The sequence below is a fragment of the Heterocephalus glaber genome, unplaced genomic scaffold, assembly GCF_053883595.1.
Source record: "Heterocephalus glaber isolate CG9 unplaced genomic scaffold, H.glaber_assembly_v1.0 deba00001547, whole genome shotgun sequence".
Taxonomy (NCBI): Eukaryota; Metazoa; Chordata; class Mammalia; order Rodentia; family Bathyergidae; genus Heterocephalus; species Heterocephalus glaber.
This window is the reverse complement of record NW_028258340.1, coordinates 7444237-7463459: the sequence shown is the minus strand read 5'-3', so window position 1 is coordinate 7463459 and position 19223 is coordinate 7444237. Positions and strand designations below refer to the sequence as shown.

General features: G+C 36.6%; 1 protein-coding gene across 17 annotated transcripts in view; it reads right to left on the bottom strand.

The window, feature by feature from the left end:
* The window catches only part of Cask (calcium/calmodulin dependent serine protein kinase), a 381402-nt gene that overhangs the window by 45952 nt on the left and 316227 nt on the right, over positions 1-19223 (bottom strand). For all 17 annotated transcript variants that reach the window (XM_087189842.1, XM_004850000.4, XM_004849999.4 and 14 more), the window contains 4 exons: positions 16052-16240; positions 7978-8056; positions 2963-3048; positions 1516-1584 (listed from right to left, as the gene is read on the bottom strand). In XM_087189842.1, the coding sequence (XP_087045968.1) occupies positions 1516-1584; positions 2963-3048; positions 7978-8056; positions 16052-16240 (423 nt within the window). The remainder of the gene's footprint in view (positions 1-1515; positions 1585-2962; positions 3049-7977; positions 8057-16051; positions 16241-19223) is intronic.

The window sequence follows — 19223 nt, the reverse complement described above, 5'->3', positions numbered from 1 at the left end:
TCCAGCCGACTCCAACAGCTTGAATACTGCTCAAGTGTAGGAGAGTCAAAAAGGTTGCAGGTGGGGTGGAAGGGGAGCATCATTCTTTTATCTCCAATAAAAAGCAAAGAAGATAAGAAGGAGTTTCTTACCAAGAGTATAGAATACACATGTATAATCCTGGTCCTACCCCCAACTAGTTCAACCACTTAAAGAAACAAAATAGAAATTTATATTAATAGCTAACAATATTTTCTGGTTAGCCACAAAAACAAAACTCAGCTGTATTTAGTAAATGTCTTCAACAGATAAGAAATGGTATGAGGAATACTTGTGAGTTTAGAATATTAAAACTATTTATATAAAATGTACATATGATATTCTTTCTTTTCTGGCAAGGTCTGTGCTCTAGTTAACATATTTTAATATTCCGAATATTGGAGCAGAAACAATTTTGTATTTTCCTTTCAAATATACTATTAATTGAAGTTCCATAAGAAGCCACCAAGAGGAGCTCCAGACCTGACACAATGGATAACTCGACTGTCAGGGTTCACTACAAATGTGCTTGACAAAACTACAAATTCTGATTGTATAGGTTTAGAAAAAAATATGAAGCCTCTGAATTTTTTCTTGTGAAATTTATAATATCACTAATTTGTCCTTCAAATTCTAAGCACAAATCTCATAAGTTACCTGCTAATCTTGAAAATTAACTTTAGAAAATGTGTACTTCACATTGATGTACATGTCCTTGGAAGAACGCGCTTCAATAAACAACACTTAAGCTAAATGTGCTGTGACTAAAGAATGATACTGTTTATGCCAGTTTATATATCCAAATATAAGATAGGTTTCTGAATTTCATTTAATAATCACATAAAAATGAATAATATAGGTTGGAAGAGCTACAATTTCTATAGGAAAAACCTATTTTAAGAAAGAAACTTTGGGGCTGTGTTACTCTAGAAAACTTACGTGTTTACTAATCACTTAACATTTCAAATAGTAATTTTACAAAATGTTGCAAGAGCCTATATCCTGTAGTAAAGTCAGTTATCAATGCATCAAGGACTTAGCATCCATTCTTTAGACCTGTCGCGATTATTTGAACAACTCTATATCAAAAGAAATAGATCACTTCTGATTCTTGGAAAGAAGAACTATCTATATGATTTCTTAACAAGGGAAGCAAATGTACTTCCTGGAAATATTATTACAATGACAATCTTTATTTTTTTCCTCGGGGACTCTAGTTTTCCTTTATCAAGTCTTATGTCATCCTTTGTAGCTGCTCTATATTTGGCTTAGACTTTAGCCTGCGAGAAGTTCAGGAGCTGAGGAGATCTGCATGGAAGCAGGGCTGAGTAGGTGGAAGGGACCTCCTCTGTTCCGTTATCTTTGTTGTAAAATTGGTGTGCAGTGATCTAACAGCACAGGCAGAAACAATTTTCCAGAAAGCAAAAACATTCAGCCATCAGCAGACAGTTAGTTAACAACTCAGAGGAGGTAGGGGTGGTTTGTTAGAGTCATTACCTCACAGGATGAAGATTGAGTGCGGTAGCTTGGCACGATTTTGAAGGTAATACTTCCTCGCATTTCTCTCTGGAGGGGAAAAAAGGGTCCTGTTTACAAACAAATGTTGCACACAAAAACATAAGAAACCACTCAAAACATGTGGGGGCAATTAGCATAAGCCACTTGACGGCACACAGTGCTCAAAAGAGACCTGATTATGAGCCAGGGGCTGCTCACAAGAACAGAAGTCTCTGGGAAAAGGCCAGCAAGGCCAAGGCCAACTGCTCTGTTTCTAGCAACGGGTGCACAGATCTCTGTCGGTTACCTTTTTGTAGACATGAAGACAAGACACTTTAAATGACATGCCTTTCAAAAGTGACTATAAATTGAACTAGACAATAGCCTAAGTAATCACATAAAAATCCTCTTTAATATGTTACTCTGTGATGGTGTACTCCATAAAATTTGCTTTTGGTTTATTAATTTGGGTTTTATTTTTTATTGGAGTAACTCTATGGTGCTTATTTCATACTTATAGACATTCATTACATGGGAATCTGCTCCACTGCAGTGAGAATAGGGACCAGAGGCTCAAAACATCTCTCTCTTCTCACTATGATAATGAACACAGGCAAGGACCTGCCATTCTGCTTCTTAAAAATGTTCAAAGCCTAAAATGACACTGATTTTAGACTTATACAGTCAGATCACACGGTGACTTTCTTCCCATCTGTGCTGAAGAGAAATCCACTACAGCTGGCTATGACTCAGCTAAACATTGCTGATGTGAAGACAGTTGAGGTCAGTGAGAAAATAGCTCACACACATACACAGACTGGGAAGGTTTTCTTAAACATCTTGTTAAGAGCCAGTTAAAGGGTGAAAGGAGAGTGTTAAGAGTCTACATTGCTAAAGGTGGGTAAAATGTTTCCAAACTCTACTGCATTTAAACATTTTCCTATAGATGCACCTTGAGTCCATAATGCTAAGTGAAATCAGATACAGAAGGTTAAATATCACATGGTTTCTCATATATGAGAACCTCAAAATATAAATAATTTAAAGAGCAAAATAAAAGATAACAGGAAACAGGCAGACAGACTTTGTGGAGATGGGATGGGATCTGGGGATGGTGGGAGACAGGAGGGAGGGGAGGGGGAGGGGACGTAAAAAGGATCAAGATGTAATACATACATACACCTGAACCCCACAATGAATATATTCATTATGTATCACACACATACAGTAATAAAAAATCTAAAAACCATAAAATTGAGTTCAAAGGCATAGAAAAACCAAAAAACTTCTTTCTAGTTGTCAACTTTGATACGTGTTGGGTGAGTTCAAGTTCACATAAATGATGGTACCAGAAATGCTTTGATTATAAACAAATACTTGTTATTTGTAAATTAAAAAAAAGCAAATGAACTGAAAGTTAATTTCAGGAAAAAGGGAGACTTCTTACAAGCATTTTTTGCAGCTGTTCCACTGTCTGGTTAGCCACACTGATGCCATTGATTTCTCGAATTTCATCACCAACATGAAGCGTGCCTAAGAAATCACACACAAATTTATAAACATGAAGTGATACATGCTTTATAGTAATAAAGTCCAAAGCAGCAATGTACGTTTTAAAAATTAAGTTGAAGGACAATATTTTGGAAACAGGTCCAAGTTTGGCTGCAGCAGGATTATTTAACTCACATAAACTCACCAAAACAGATACATCTACTTGTGGAAGGCAGTTTTTTGTTTATTTTTCTGAGACAGGAAGTATGTATAGGTTTGAAAATATGACTTCTGGGTCCAGACTATATGGGTTTAAATCCCAGCTTCCTCATTTACTAGCTTCAAGATGTTCTTGGCACAGCACTGTGTAAGTGTGTGCTGCTATGACTATCTACCAAATATGAGACAAACATTTCAAACCTACAAGAATTGTGATACGATAATATCTATAGAATACTGAACTTATATTAAACATAATTTAATATTTTATAATAATTTGATAGTCATTTTAGCATTCTGTAATATTTCAACTGGAAAAAGTGACTGAGAATTAACGTTCAGAGTGTTATTTAACATTCTGCTTCCTTATCTTTAAGTTGTGCTTATATGTGGCTTCTCTATGAGAAGCCCACAGTATCTTCCAGCAGTACATACTCAGATGGGTATAATTAAATAATAGGCCTGAGATTGCTTAAGAATAATCTAGCATGGTGAGCAGTATGGCAAATATAGAACACAGTGTGGTCATGAGCTAATGATACTTATGGGTGAGCGACGGGTACATGGGTGATGACTGCACTATGTTGTCATAATGCGTAACTTCCAGCATAGTTGACTGGGCACTCAATGACTTCCTCACAATTATATTCCACCTAGGGTATACTTCAACAGTTGTTGGTCACATAAAAGGAGTCTCGAAGAGGTCTCTAAGAACACTTCCCATTTTTATCCCCACACTCCTCTCCACACAAAAGAACCCTAAGAGCTAGATACAGAGTGGTGGCAAACTAAGGGTGGAGCACCCTAGTGACAATGTGAATGGCATAGCAGCAGTGCCTGCTAGTTGGATTCTGAGCCTTGGGCCAACAGAAGTTAAAGCAGCTACACCTAGGATTCCGTAGGAAACCAAACTCAGATCAGTAGCATTACATGGCTACTGGCAAAACAAGGAACAAATGATCTTTGAAGGAAAGCATTCTCAGTGAATGTCTACAGGACTTCCACTGATTAGAACAATCAAGGAGTTCACAATTAAAGATCACGAGAAATATAATCAGGCAAGCTGCTAGGTGTGAGAGTTATCAGAAACAGCACAGATTTAGACCCTTAAGGACAAGTAATGCTGGAATGGTCAGATATAGAATATAAAATAGCTTTATGTTAAATATTAGAAAAAATGAAGGACTCAATTGCAAGGATAAGTACTCATTAAGAGACTACCAGACGTGAGCATACAAAAATAAAAATAAAAATGTCCAGTATTTTAAAACAAAAATATGTGTTGATATAAGATAATAAATGATGAGTTAGACAGGAGTTCAGATGTGCCTGGAGAGGATTTAAGTAAACTGGAAGATATAACCAAAAAATTACCTAGAATGCAGGTCAGAGAAATAGACATAAGGAAAAACAGGAAACAAGAAATAAAGAATATATGAAAAAGATGTTAAGAGATATGGGAGGAATGTCTAATATTCATCTTACTGGAGTTCAAAAAGTGAGATCAATGCATGAAGGAATAATAGTTGTAAAATTTCTTGAACTGATGAAAACATGATCACACAGACCCAGGGAGAATAGTATCCAAAACAGGATAAATGAAAAGAAATCCCTAGTGAGAAGCAGTGAAAGTGCAGGACATCAAAGGATTTTAAAACATCCACAGAGAAAGATTGGATTACCTCCAGAGCAAGGACAATTAAGGAACATCTGACTTTTCAGTATCAGTGCTCCCCAAAGGATATTCTGAGACACAAGAAGGAATGGTGAGCAAGTAAAATCACAAACATTTATAAAAACCCAAGTGAAAACAGCCATATGTTTTTAATATTAATTTAAAAGTTATAGTTTTTTTTCTGTACTGGGTATTGAACTGAGAGCTTGCTGCTGCTAGGCAAGCACTCTATCACTGAACTACATACACTAGCTCTTTCTTTGTTTTTAAATTGAGGCAGGGTCTTGCTAAATTGCCCAGGCTAACTTGGAACTCGCGATCCTTCTGCCTTAGCCTCCTGCAAAGCTGGGATTACAGAACTGGCTTACATTTGTAGATTTAAAATAGGTCAGAGCTAGAACACTGGGGAATAAAAATACACAAGACAGAAAGAGTGTGATTAAATTTAGTGTTCCAATGTCTTTGTATTGTTTAGGAATGGGACTGATTCACTGTTTAACTTTAGTGTATAGAAAGTTAAATATGCATGATAAAATTTCAAGGTAACTACTAAAAGAATAGAAATAAGGTGCTGAAATTCTAAACAACCAGTGGATGTACTCTAAAATGAAACAAAAGTATAGAACAAGGCACATGCCTGTAATCCCAGCACTCTGTGAGGCTGAGGCAGGAAGACTGCAAATTCAAGCCAGACTGGGTAACTAACTTAGTGAGACCATGCCTCACATACACTCATAAAAGGTTGAGGACATTGCTCAGTGTGAAGGCCCTATGTTCACTCTCTAGTACTCTCCCCACCCCCCACACAAAGGACGAAGTATAAATAAAAAAAACAAGATGGTAGAAATCACCACAATAAATACTAATGGACTAGCTCATTAAAAGATAGAGATCATCAGAGTGTATTAAAGAACAAAAAATAGCTTTGGAAATGTTCGAAAGAGACACACTAAAGCACACAGAAATAAAAAGATGGAAAAAGACATGTTAGCAAATACTGAAATGAGGCTGGAATAACAACATTCATGCTACCTAAAGTATTTTACATAGAAAATATTCAGGATAGAAGTGGTCACTAGATACACTTATGGTATGCCTAATAGCACAGCTTCAAATACATCAGCCAATATTGAGATATCTATAAGAAGAAATTGCAAAAAAAAATTCTACCATGATATTGGGATATTTCAACAATTATTGATGGGTCAAGCAGACAGAAAAAATTAATCAAGATATAGAATATTTGAACACAACCAATAACAATGCCATGCCACCCATATTGGGAACTCTGCATGCAACAACTAAAAAATAGACTTTCTTTTTAATTGCACACATGGACCATTTATGAAAATGATTAAAGTGCTATGGCATATAGCAAGTCTCAACAAACCTCAAAGAAATGGTGTGATACAGGCCATATTTTCTGACCACAATGCAATTAAGTTAGAAGTAAATCACAAAAAAGATACAGAGGGCTGGGGATTTAGCTCAGTGGTGCTGACGCCTGCCTCCCAAGCACAAGGTTCCAAGTTTGATCCCCGGTACCAAAAAACCAAAAAAGATACAGAGAAAGATCTCCATAAAAACACTTCTAAGTAACTTCTGGGTCAATGGAAAATATTATAATAGAAATGTAAAAATACTGAGAACTAAATTACCATAAAAATGCTGCATATCAAAAGTGGTGGGTTATTCTACTGGCAAACATTATGATTCACAGACTCCTCATACAAAGTTTTTAGTGCACAGAAATCTTATGATTGGTTAAAGTTAAGTGACTCCAAGTTAAATCCTCAAGTCTGAGTCTATATTTCTAGCTCTTCTTTTGTCTGTATGTTCTTAGTACTGGGCTTCTGATGCCCTTCATTCTTTTGGGGGTTTGAGAGCACTGTATTTGAGAGAAAGTTAAGAAATATATTAGGAAAGAATGAAGCAGTTAAAAGTTTTATTTTCAGAGATATTGTAGGTGCTAATACTGGATTTAATTTTTCAGATTTAATTTTTTTTCTGGATCTGGTAGTTATTCAGTAAATCTCATAGGTCTGTGTAATATTTTAATTGTATAAAACTTTTATTACTTTATAGTCTATAATAGCATGTCTGTCTGCCTTTTAAACCTGTTACAATAACTTTGCTGAAATATTAACACATTAGTAAAACTTTTCTTAAATAACAACAACAAAAAACAGAACTGGTGGGTTATAGATAAAAAAGTACTTAGAGATTTTAGTTTAAATGCCTATATTAGAAAAAAAGTAAGACTGGAAATAAATGAAATACATATCTAATTTTAAAAGTTAGCCAAAACCAATAGAGTAGAAAGGAGGTAACAAAAATTAGGTCATAAAACAATGAAATAGAAAATAAAACCGAAAGTAGAACCTCCCACCTCCTAAAGATTGATCCTAGGGCCTTTGCACTGAGCTATATCCCCAGGCAATCTCTGTGCCCCCCGCCCCCCAACTTGAGATAGGGTCTCGCTAAATTACTGAGTTGCCCGGACTGGGCTTGAATTTGGGACCCCTTCTGTCTCAGTCTTGCAGACTGCTGAGATTTCAGGTGTGTACCACCATGCCCGGCATCAAAGCACATTTTTAAACAAACCTCTGGCAAGGCCGATCAAGAAAAACAAAAAAAACAAAAAAAAACAAAAAGAAAAGGCACAAATAAACAATATTAAGAACGAACCAGGGAGCACAGTGACAGAAGCGGCAGAAAATAAAAAGGAAGAGAATACTATGAAGAAGCTTTCTAAAATAGTATTTTAAAAACTAGGAGTACAAAGCTTGTTTGGATATAGATGTCTCTCCTGTGTCCTGGGGCCCTATGTGATACTCTGCTTTGCCTCCCATGGCCTCTAATATGTCGTCGTCTGTGATCTAGACTTGCGTCAAGCCTCTCTTCTCATCTGCAGACTGTTGCACGTGCAGACAAATAAGAACAAATAAGGTCAACAGTGGCTAAAACCCAAGTGCAACTTAAACAGATCTTTTATATGGATCATAAAAAATACTTTCTTTGCTGGACCACAGGAAAAAGTTAAGGAAGGCAAAGGAAGAATTGTGGATGAAACTTACCTTGCCTGTGAATCATGCCTCCATGCATAATTCTTGCGACAATACAATGATTTAGCTCATTCATTTTTAATGTGATTCCCTGTAGAAAAAAAATTCAGATTATCTATAGATAATGTGAAATGGGAAGAAAAGGTACAAAGGGGAAGGGGAAGTGGGAGGGGTAGGGGAAAAGAAAGAAGGGAATGGAATTAATATGAGAAAAAGAAAAAATGGAAAGAGTCTTTGTAGATAGGGAGGGGTGGAGGGGTTGAAGGGAGGGCAGGGGAATGGGGAAAAAATAAGAACCAAGAGAGATTATGTAAAGGTGCAAATTTCCAATGATGAATGTCATTATATTGTATACCTTAAATGTACCAATAAAATTAATTTTTAAAAAATTCAGTAAAATAAATTACAATGGGAGATCACTTGGTATATTTGTGATTGTGCTGTGGGTAATTTTAATTACAAGTTAGGAAAACATTAAAGAAAACAGAAAATGAGGACCCTCTATTACTCTACATACAAAAAATTGTTCCATGACAAAAATACTATTTTTAGCATTTTGATTGCTATAATAGTGCGTACACATTTTATATAGTACTTTTTCATCTTTTAATTATGATATGATTATTTTCCATGTTGCTTTTTTTCATGTTGTCAACTACTTTTAAACTTTTTTATTGTTGTATAACTGACACACACATATTTAAAGTGTACAATTTGGTAAGGTCAACATGTGTATAAATGTATAATTTTTTTTCCTCCCTGGTACCGGAAATCAAACTCAGGACCTTCTGCTTGCCAGGCAGGCGTGGTACCACTGAGCTAAATCCCCAGCCCCTGCATGTGTCTACACGTGTGAAACTTGCTGCATCAGGATAGTGACTGCATCTTTCACCCTCAAGCATTTCCTTATGTCTGTCGGTGAGTTACTCTCAACTCTCTGTGCTTTCCTTTCCTTCTCCCCAAGCAACCACTTGGCTTTGGCTGACTCCAGACGAGGCTGCACTGTCTGTTAATGGAATCATATAGTGTGTGCTCTTTGTTGTTGCTTTATTTCACTTAGCGTTATTATTCTGAGGTTCCGCCATATTGTTGCACGTATCAATAGCTCATTCTTTGTTCTTGCTGAGTAGTAATATTCCATGCATTGCTTCCAATTTTTGGCTGTTATAAGGAAAGCTGTATTCTTGCATTAATCCCCATTTAGCTGGAAAATATTCATGCTTTGTGTCTGATCCTATGCAGAGCCTATGATATTTTCTGTACTGTTTATATTTTAGTGTATGTGCTGCTGAAGTGAGCAACTTTATAATATTTATAACATTATAATATTTTGTTATATTTATGTATTTTATATTTTATAATATAACTATATTTTATATTTTAATAAACTTTATATTTTAACTTTATAATATAATATTTATAAGATAATATTTTGTAATATTTTGTTAATTTATATAACTTTATAATATATAATACTTTATAATATTTTGTTAACTTTATAATATTTTGTTAATTTGCTTTGCTAAAATTTTGTTTGGAATTTTTGCATCTATACCCATGAAGGATACTGGCCTGCAGTCTTCTTTCCTTGTAATATTGTTGTCTGGTTTTGATACCAGGATAATGCTGGCTTTATACAATGAATGGGGAAAAATTGCTTCTCTTTCAATGTTTTTGGAAGAGTTTGTATAGAATTGGCATTATTTCTTTACTATATGTTTGGTGGAATTTACCAGTGAAGCTACCTTGGCTTAGAGTTTTCTTTAAGGTATTTTTGCGTTCCATGCTGGGGACTGAATGCAGGACTCTGTCCATGCTAGGCAAATTCTTTACCACTGAGCTATATTTCAGCTCCTGACAATTTTTATTTTGAGTCAGGGTCTTGCTATGTAGTTCAGGCTGGCCTTGAACTATGCAGCCTAGGCTGGTCCAAAATACATGGCAATCCTCCTGCCTCAGCCTCCTGAGTGCTGGAATTACATGTGTGTGCCACCATGCCTGGCTTGAGAAATGGTTTTTAAATAGAAATTCAAGTTTTAAATAGTATGAGGCAATTACTGTTTTTTTTTTAAATTTCTATTTTTCTTTGGTGATTACTAGGGATTGAACCCAGGGCCTGGAGCATTTCGCCAAGTACTCCAACATCGAGCTGTATCCTCATCCTTTATTATTATTATTAGTATTATTATTTTGAGATAAAGTCTTCCTAAGTTACCCACACTGGCCATGAACTTGCAATTCTCTTGCTTCACCCACCTGAGCAGCTGGGATTACAGGTGTGTGCCACTGTGCATAGCCAGTTTATTCCTTCTTAAGTGAGCTTTGATAGTTTCTGTCTTCCATGGAATTTTCCCACTTCATCTATGTTGTTAAATTTATTGGCATAAATGTGTTTTTTCTTAGTATCCTTTTCTTATAACTATTGGATGCCAAATCTCTCATGCTTGATATTGGTAATTTGTATCTTCTTTTTCTTGTCCTGATTGTGCAATCATTTTTCCTGATTGGTCTGATCTGCTCAAAGAAAAAGTGGTTTTTGAGACAGGGTCTGTCTATGTAGCCCAGGCTGGCCTCGAACTCCTGGCAGTCCTCCTGCCTCAGCCTCCCGAGTGCTGGTATTACAGGCATGTGCCACCACACCCAGCAGAAAAGGTGTTTTTGTTTTATTGTTTTATTGCATTTGTATTTCACTGATTTTGACTTTGAGCTTTATTATTTCTTTTACTCATTTTGGGTTTAGTTTATTCATTTTGCTCTAGTTTTTAAGGTAGAAGCTGAGAGTATTTATTTGAGAAGTTTCTTCTTTTTAAGATATTTAGTGTTATATACTTATCTCTAAGTAGTGTTTAATAGTGGCATGTCGCAAATTCTGGTATGTTGTGGCTCATTTTCATTCACTTCAAAATACTATTTAATCTCTCTCTTGATTTCACCTTTATCCGTGGTTTTTTTAAAAAAAGAATTGTGTTTTATTTTTCAAATAATGGGGCTTTTTTCTTTCTTTTACTGTGATCTTATGTGGTTTGATTCTTTTTTTTTTCCTTTGGTACTGGGGATTGAACTTGGGACCTTGCGCTTGCAAGGCAGATGGTGGAGCCACTGAGCTAAATCCCCAGCCCCTGTGGTTTGAGAATATACTTTGATATTGATATAGCCACTTCAATTTCCTTTTGAGTAATGTTATCATGGTATATCATATCTCTTCTACCTTTTTACTTTGAAACTATTTTTATTTATGTGTAAAGTGCATTTCTTACTGGTACCACATAATCAGGTCTTGCTTTTTTTTAATCATATCTGAAAAACTCTGCCTTTTAATTGAAGAATTTAGACTATTCACATTTAACACGATTACTGATACAACTGGTTAAAATTTATCTTCTTGCTACTTGACTTCTACTTGTTCTACTGATTATATGTTTCCTTTTACCTCTTTTTCTACCTTTTTTGGGGAATTGATTTATTTTTAATACTGTTTTCTTTCCATGTTGTCTTATCGGCTACAACTCTTCATTTTATTGTTTTAGTGGTCGAGTTACGCTTTACAGCATACATCTTTAACCTATCAGTGTGGTACCTCCAAGCAATACCATACCACTTCACATATAGTATAAGAACTTTATAATACCTACTTGCATTTCTTTCCTCCTGATCTTTGTGCTATTGTCATAATTTTACCTTGTATAAGTTATAAATCCCAAAGCACATTGTTACTTTTCTTTAAACTGCTAAAAATCTTTGAAAGAGATTTAGGTAGTAAGAAAAAATCTTACACATTTACCCATGTAGTTTCTACTACCCTTTACTCCTTTCTTTGGATCCATATTTCCATCTGTTATTCTCCTTCTGCCTGAAGGGTCCTTTAATATTTTTTATAGTGTGGGTCTGCTGAATTTTCAGCTTTGGTATGTCTGAAAATGTTTTTATTTTGCCTTTGTTTTTGAAAGATACCTTTGCTGATATCTCCAGACTCTTAGCTTTGTTCTCTCAATTCAGAGAGTCTGCCTCTTCTGCCTCAGTTTTCTCTCCTGTGCTGTGGCCTGGAAACTCTTTCAAGGTAGTAAGGTGGGGGAAATTTAGGGGTCACTCTGTTTGCTTCCTGTGTCTTGGGGATCATTGACCTTTGCTGCTTGATGTACAAATTACATTGTTTTGTTTTTTTTAGACAGGGTCTTTGGTCTGTCGTTGGGCTGTCCTTGAACTCACTATGTAGCCCAGGATGGCCTCAAACTTGCAATCCTCCTCCCTCAGCCTCCTGAGTGCTGGGATTACAGGCATGTGCCACGGTGCCCAGCTCCAAATTTCTTGAACTGTTTTTTCATGTAATTTAATTTTGTTGTTATTGTTGCTTTGATTGTCACAGATTAGAGGGTAAATCTGGTCCCTGTTATTCCATCTTGGCCAGAAGTATGTTTCACAGTCACATTTAATGTCAGAATAGCATTCTATGGAGGTTACTTTTTGTTTTCTAATTATTTAGTATTAAAAGACAAACTTTCATAAACATTTCTTTTTTCGGTACCAGGGATCAAACTCAGGACCTTGTGCTTGCGAGGCAGTCGGCGGCACCACTGAGCTAAATCCCTGGCCCTCATAAACATATTTTGGCATTAGATCTGGTTGATCCTAAAAATAACAGGGAACTTTTACATAATGCAAACTCTTTTTTAAAATTTTTATAATGCAAACTCTTAAACGCACTCTTTAGATTTTAGATTCAGGAAGCCGGAAATGGAGCCCCCAAAATCTGTTTTTTAAAATTTTTAAACAAGGTCCTTTGGTAGAAAGTAGTCTTGAATTTGAGATGGTTAAGAGTAGGAAATCTATCTTGTATCTTCCTCGGAGAATAACACTCTGTTAGAAAGCTTCATGGTAATACCTGATAATTTATACTCTAACTTAATTTGTACTATTATATAAAATATAACTTTGCATGGTTCCTATTTTGCAGTTCTTAGAAGTGGTAGGTGAGGAGTGTCAAAAATTAGTTTATCATAATGTTTCTGGTCGCAACATTTAATTACTGTATAAGGTTCAAGTTTCATTTCCAATTTGTATATTCAATCAGCATATATGGTTACCATAAATGTTCTTGGAAAACTACTGTAAATTAATGTGTAAGTCAAATCTAATTTAATAAAGAAAATGATAGTACAATAGAGACTCCACCCTTAAAACTAACAGACTTATCTATTCATTCAACCAACATGAAGGGAACTTACCATGGGGCAGGCATTCTGCTAGGCACAGTAGTGAATGAGATAGACGGGGTTTCATGGCCAGGGGAACTCAGTTTAACATTTAACAGTTTTTGTTCTGTCTGCCCTAAACATTTCTCTGTAGAGAGGAATCAATTCACTCTGTTCTCAAGTTCACAAATTCCAGGGAAGGAATTGGCCCAGCTTGGATTAGGTGCCTACTCCTGAACCTACCACAGCTTGAGGGAACTGGGGGGTGGTATACATGTCTGGCCTTTCATTGCTTGCATAAGGCTTTCCCTGACTTTACAAACTAGTTCAAGTTTGGCCTTTGTCACTTGCAACTCTTGGAGTCCTAATAAATAGAGAAATAATTATGAGTATGATGTTACAACTCAGGAAAACACAGGGTGTCCTAGGAGTACATCACTCTTGGGGAATGGACATACTGTATGGGATCCAAAACCCAAAACAGGTCACATAAATATAATCTGTGCAATAATATAGTGCTTTGAAGACAACTAAACAAGCAAAAAAGCCATATTAAGTGATACTTACACTCTATCATTGAAAATATATTTTCTATTTTACATAAAATAATTCCTATTTTCAAAGCAACCAGCCAAAATAAAAAATAAGTCACTAGGATTACATAAGACAGAAAAGAGGCCTTTTAAAAGGCGATTTTATTTAAGGAGAGAGGCCATTTTATGCTTTCTGGAAAAGTAACTCAGGGATATAGTTTCATGCTTTTACTCAATCAATGTTTCTGTGGAGTAAACCTTCATACAAGCAGCTGTCATTGGGCTGCTTCTGAACATGTGCTCGCAAGACACCTTTGGCCCCCTTCTTGTGGTCCCTGCCACCTTCCTGTCTGCTTTGCTTGGCTGTTACCCCTTTTTTCTATCTCTTAAACACAGCCTTCTCTCCTCTCTATCTTTGACATTACTGTGCTTGTTCAACTGTGCTAAGCTGTAAATTTACTCACTTAAGGTAACCAGCCCTGCATCACTGTCATCTAATGTGATTTGCAAATAACAGGGACTTAAACATTTGCTGAATGGGTTAATGAATATGAAAAGCAATTAAACAGACTATTTGACTTTCAGAGCCAGGAGGGACCTTGGTGATCATTTAGTCAAGCGTGCTTTTAGACAGGAGCAAACTGAGGCTCACTAACACAGAATTTTCTGTCCCCCACCCCAAGGCCTCAAGAGCTCCTGCCACCTATACTCTTAAGCCAAAGAGTTGCTGATAGTACCAGAAGGGGTGAGGTGACCTGCATACCGTTACCTGATAAGGATTATATCACACAACTGACAAAGGGCAATTAATAAGAATTATAATCAGAAATGTCTAGAGTTGAGGGTTTTCTGGAAATTATGGTCAGAATCACTGCTTTGTAACTCATCTTTTAATCTAGAAGGCAACTGGTTGTCTTTCTGAAGTAGGTAATTTATTTTTCCATATTCCAATATCCTGTTTCTATGCCAGGGAATGATATAAATGCATCAAATTGAATTTTTTTCCCTAAAGATGTGATCCCTCCTGGGAGCTTGAATCTTATCCATTGTTCCCCGTCTCCATATCCCTATCTCATTGTCCATTCAGTTGTACAAACCTAAGGCTTATGGGCCATCCTCGATCCTTGCTTCTCCTTCATTCTCATTAACAATCCATATTAAGGTTGGCTGATTTTACTTTCTCATTATTTCTCAAATTTTTTCATGTCTTTAAATTCTGACATCCATCCTTCTAGTTCAGAGCCCTATCACCTCTCCTTGTATTACTGCAGTAATAGTCTCTTAACTGGTTTTCCTAGATCCACTCTCATCCCCTCTAATAAATTTTCCAGAGTGATATTTCTAAAATGAAAATTGAATCCATCTTTTTGCTTAAAACCCTTCAGTAGCTACCCATGGTTGCTAAGAAAAATAACAGAATCCTTAGGATGTCTTTCAACATTTGTGTGGTTATATTCTGACCACTCAACTTGCTGTTTGCACTACAGCCATGGAGCCTTCTTTCTTTCCATTTGGAAAGTATGCTAGGAGTCTTTCCACTGCCAGGCTACTCAGTTTACCAGAACGGTGTCACCTCTCTCCGCCCATGCCCCTGCTCTGCCTGCTTGGTTACCGCCAAGGAGCCCTTCCTTCCTTGATCTTCTCCATCTATGAGAATGAGGGGGAGGTTCACCTTCAGTTGTATTCTAACTTTATTCCTCACACTGAGAAAATTAATTCATATTAAGTAAGTAGATGAAAATGGAAAGAATCTTATTTTAGCATTGCTATTCAATTCTTTGGATGCCTTCTGAATTAGTTTTTCTTCCTCCAATTTTGGTAAAGGTGAAAATTTGGAAAGTATCAGATTTGTAAAAAGGGTATTTTGTTGTTGTTTTTTGTTTTTTTGGTACCGGGGATTGAACTCTGCACCTTGTGCTTGCACGGCAGGCGCCTGAACCACTGAGCTAAATCCCCGGCCCTGTAAAAGGGTATTTTAAACAATGAATTAGACTTTCACTTTCTCAAAATAACACTAACATTTCAAATTGTCCTTTTCTTTGCTATGCCAAAAGCTTTTACATTTTGGAATATTGTACCAGTATTAATGATTTTTCCTTTGGTAAAGTTGAAAGGCAATTGTGAAAGGAGAGGTGAGGAGGACACCAGCCTGTCTAAGAGATGGTGTCAGGCAGAACAAGTCTAGGAAAGAAGGGTGGGGGGTGGTGGAGCTGAAGATCTGGAAACTAATTTCTTTAAAACTACCCATGGCCTTCCTCCCTCCCACCTCCAACCTCCTAATCATAGTGCAGGTTGAAGTTAGTTGATCTACTCAAGCTGGAATTTGTAAGATAAGAGTGTAGAAAACTTTCTTTTCCTACTTACCATTGGTTCATCTGTGTTCTTCTGGAACTGTACCAGCCGAACTCTGGTCACATTCTCCATATCCATGTCTCCGTTAGCGCTTTCTGGAGAATCACCATTTAAGTAGGGAGAGGTGGGAGGAGGAGTGACCCTCAAGGCTTCATCACTGTAAACTTCATGCGCCACTACGTCGTGAGTCTGAAGTAAGGCCTAGGATTTTTTTATGAAAGAAGGAAAATAATAACATTGATATTCCAGAAGAAATCTATTATTATTCTTTAGTCCTCAAGGCTATTTCTCATTGAAAGAATCCTGAAATTGCATTATATCTACACATAAACAGATCCTAAATTCTTTGCAACAAACAATCAAAATAGATGGATTAGAAAAAGAGTGAATGCAGGAATGAGGGAGGAAATCAATAATGGATATGTTAGACAAACCCAAAGCTAATACAAGGGAGGAAATTAGAAAGATCAGAGGAGAAATCAATGCAATGGAGACTAAGAGAATAATACAAAAAATCAACGAAGCCAAGAGTTGGTTCTTCAAAAGAATAAACAAAACTGACAAACCCTTAGCCAACCTTATCAGGAAAAGGAAAGAAAAGGCCCAAATCCATGTAATCAGGAATGAAAAGGATGAAATTACAATGGACCCAGCAGAAATCCAGAGGATCATCAATACCTACTTCCAGAACCTATATGAGAGTAAGATGGAAAACACAGAAGAACGGAAAGATTCCTAGATATGTAAGAATTACCAAAGTCGAATGAAGAAGACCTAAAAATTCTAAACAACCCAATATCAATCAATGAAACTGAAAACGTAATTAAAAACTTACCAAGAAAAGCCCAGGTCCTGATGGCTTCACCGCTGAATTCTACAAGACATTTAGAGAGGAACTACTGCCACTACTGTTTAAACTCTTCAATGAAATTGAAAGGGAAGCAATACTCCCAAATTCATTCCTGGAAGCAAAGCATCACCTTGATCCCCAAAGCAGAGAAAGACCCAACTGAAAAAGAGAACTATAGGCCAATCTCACTAGTGAACACAGATGCAACAATCCGTAACAAGATACTGGCAAATAGAATGCAGAAGATCATCAAGAAGATCATACACCCTGACCAAGTGGGATTCATCCCAGGGATGCAGGGATGGTTCAACATATGGAAATCAATAAATGTAATACACTATATCAATAGAGCCAAGGACAAAAACCATATGATTATTTCCATAGATGCAGAAAAAGCATTTGACAAAATCGAACATGCATTTATGATAAAAACCCTACAAAAAATTGGAATAGACAGTCTCTACCTCAATCTGAAAAAAGCCATCTATGAAAAACCAACAGCCAATATCATACTAAATGGTCAGAGCCGGGGATTGAGCTAAGTGGTACCACCACCTGCCTTGCAAGTGCAAGGTCCCAAGTTCAAACTCCAGTACCAAAAACAAAACAACACAAAACAAAACAAAAAACCCCGCCAACATACTAAATGGTCAAAAACTAAAATCCGTCACACTAAAATCAGAAACAAGACAAGGATGTCCACTATCACCACTCTTGTTAAACACAGTTTTGGAAACATTAGCCACAGCAACTAGACAAGAGAAAGAAATAAAAGGTATCAAGATAGGAAATGAAGAAGTCAAATTGTCATTATTTGCAGATGCCATGATACTCTATATAGAAGACCCCAAGAACTCCACCAAAAGTCTTCTAGACTTAATAACCAAATTCAGTAAAGTAGCTGGATACAAGGTCAGCATACAAAAATCAATACCTTTTCTGTACACGAACAGAAGAAGTAAGAGAGAAATAGGGCAAACAATTCCTTTTACAATAGCATCCAAAAAACTGAAATACCTAGGAATCAACCTAACAAAAGAAATCAAGGACTTCTTCTCTGAAAACTATAACACTCTGAAAAGAGAGATTGAAGAGGATATCAGAAAATGGAAAGACATCCCTTGCTCCTAGGTAGGAAGAATCAACATAGTGAAAATGGCCATACTTCCAAAACTGCTCTATAGATTCAATGCAATCCCAATTGAAATCCCAGCAGCATACTTCACAGACTTGGAGGAAACAATCCAAAAATTCATTTGGAACAAGAGACCTAGAATAGCAAAAGCAATATTAGGCAATAAAGACAAGGTAGGGGGTATGACAATCCCCAACTTGAAACTATACTACAAAGCTACTGTGATAAAAACAGCATGGTACTGGCAAAGAAACAAACCTTAGGACCACTGGAACAGATTAGAAGATGCAGAAACAACTCCAGACACACTCAGCCACCTCATCTTCGACAAAGGAGCCAACCACCCTCACTGGAGGAAAGATAGCCTGTTTAATAAAGGGTGCTGGAAAAATTGGGTTTCAATTTGCCAAAGATTAAAATTAGACCTGTATCTCTCACCATGCACTAAACTAAAATCGAAATGGATTAAAGATCTAAATATTAAAACAGAAACATTGAACCAGCTAAAACAGAGGTTAGGAAGAACTCTTGAAGACACTGGTGTAGGAAAAGATTTTATGTACAAAACCTCAGTTGCCCGTGAACTAGCACAAACAATAAGTGGGATCTCTTCTTACTAAAAAGCTTCTGCACAGCAAGAGAAACCACCAGCAGTGTGAAGAGACAACCCACAATGTGGGAAAAAATTTTCACCAGCTGTCCCTCAAACAAAGGTCTACTATCTAGAATCTATAAAGAACTTTAAAAAATCAGACCTCCCAAATTTCAAAACCCAATCCGAAAATGGGCATCTGAAATGAACAGACAATTCTCACACAAAGAAGAAGAAATAGCAAATAAACATATGAAAAAATGTTCAACATCACTGGTCATTTGAGAGATGCAAATGAAAACAACACTGAGATTCCACCTCACCCAGAAACAATGGCTGCTATCATGAAATCAACCAATAACAAATGCTGGCAGGGCTGTGGGGAAAGAGGAACCCTGCTCCACTGCTGGTGGGAGTGTAGACTGGTGCAACCACTGTGGAAATCAGTATGGAGATACCTCAAAGAACTAGGACTCGAAGTCTCATTTGACCCAGCTATTCCCCTGCTGGGTATCTTCCCCAAAGAATGAAAAGAATCATACCACAGTGATATATGTGCACCCATGTTCATAGCAGCACAGCTTTTAATAGCTAAAACTTGGAAACA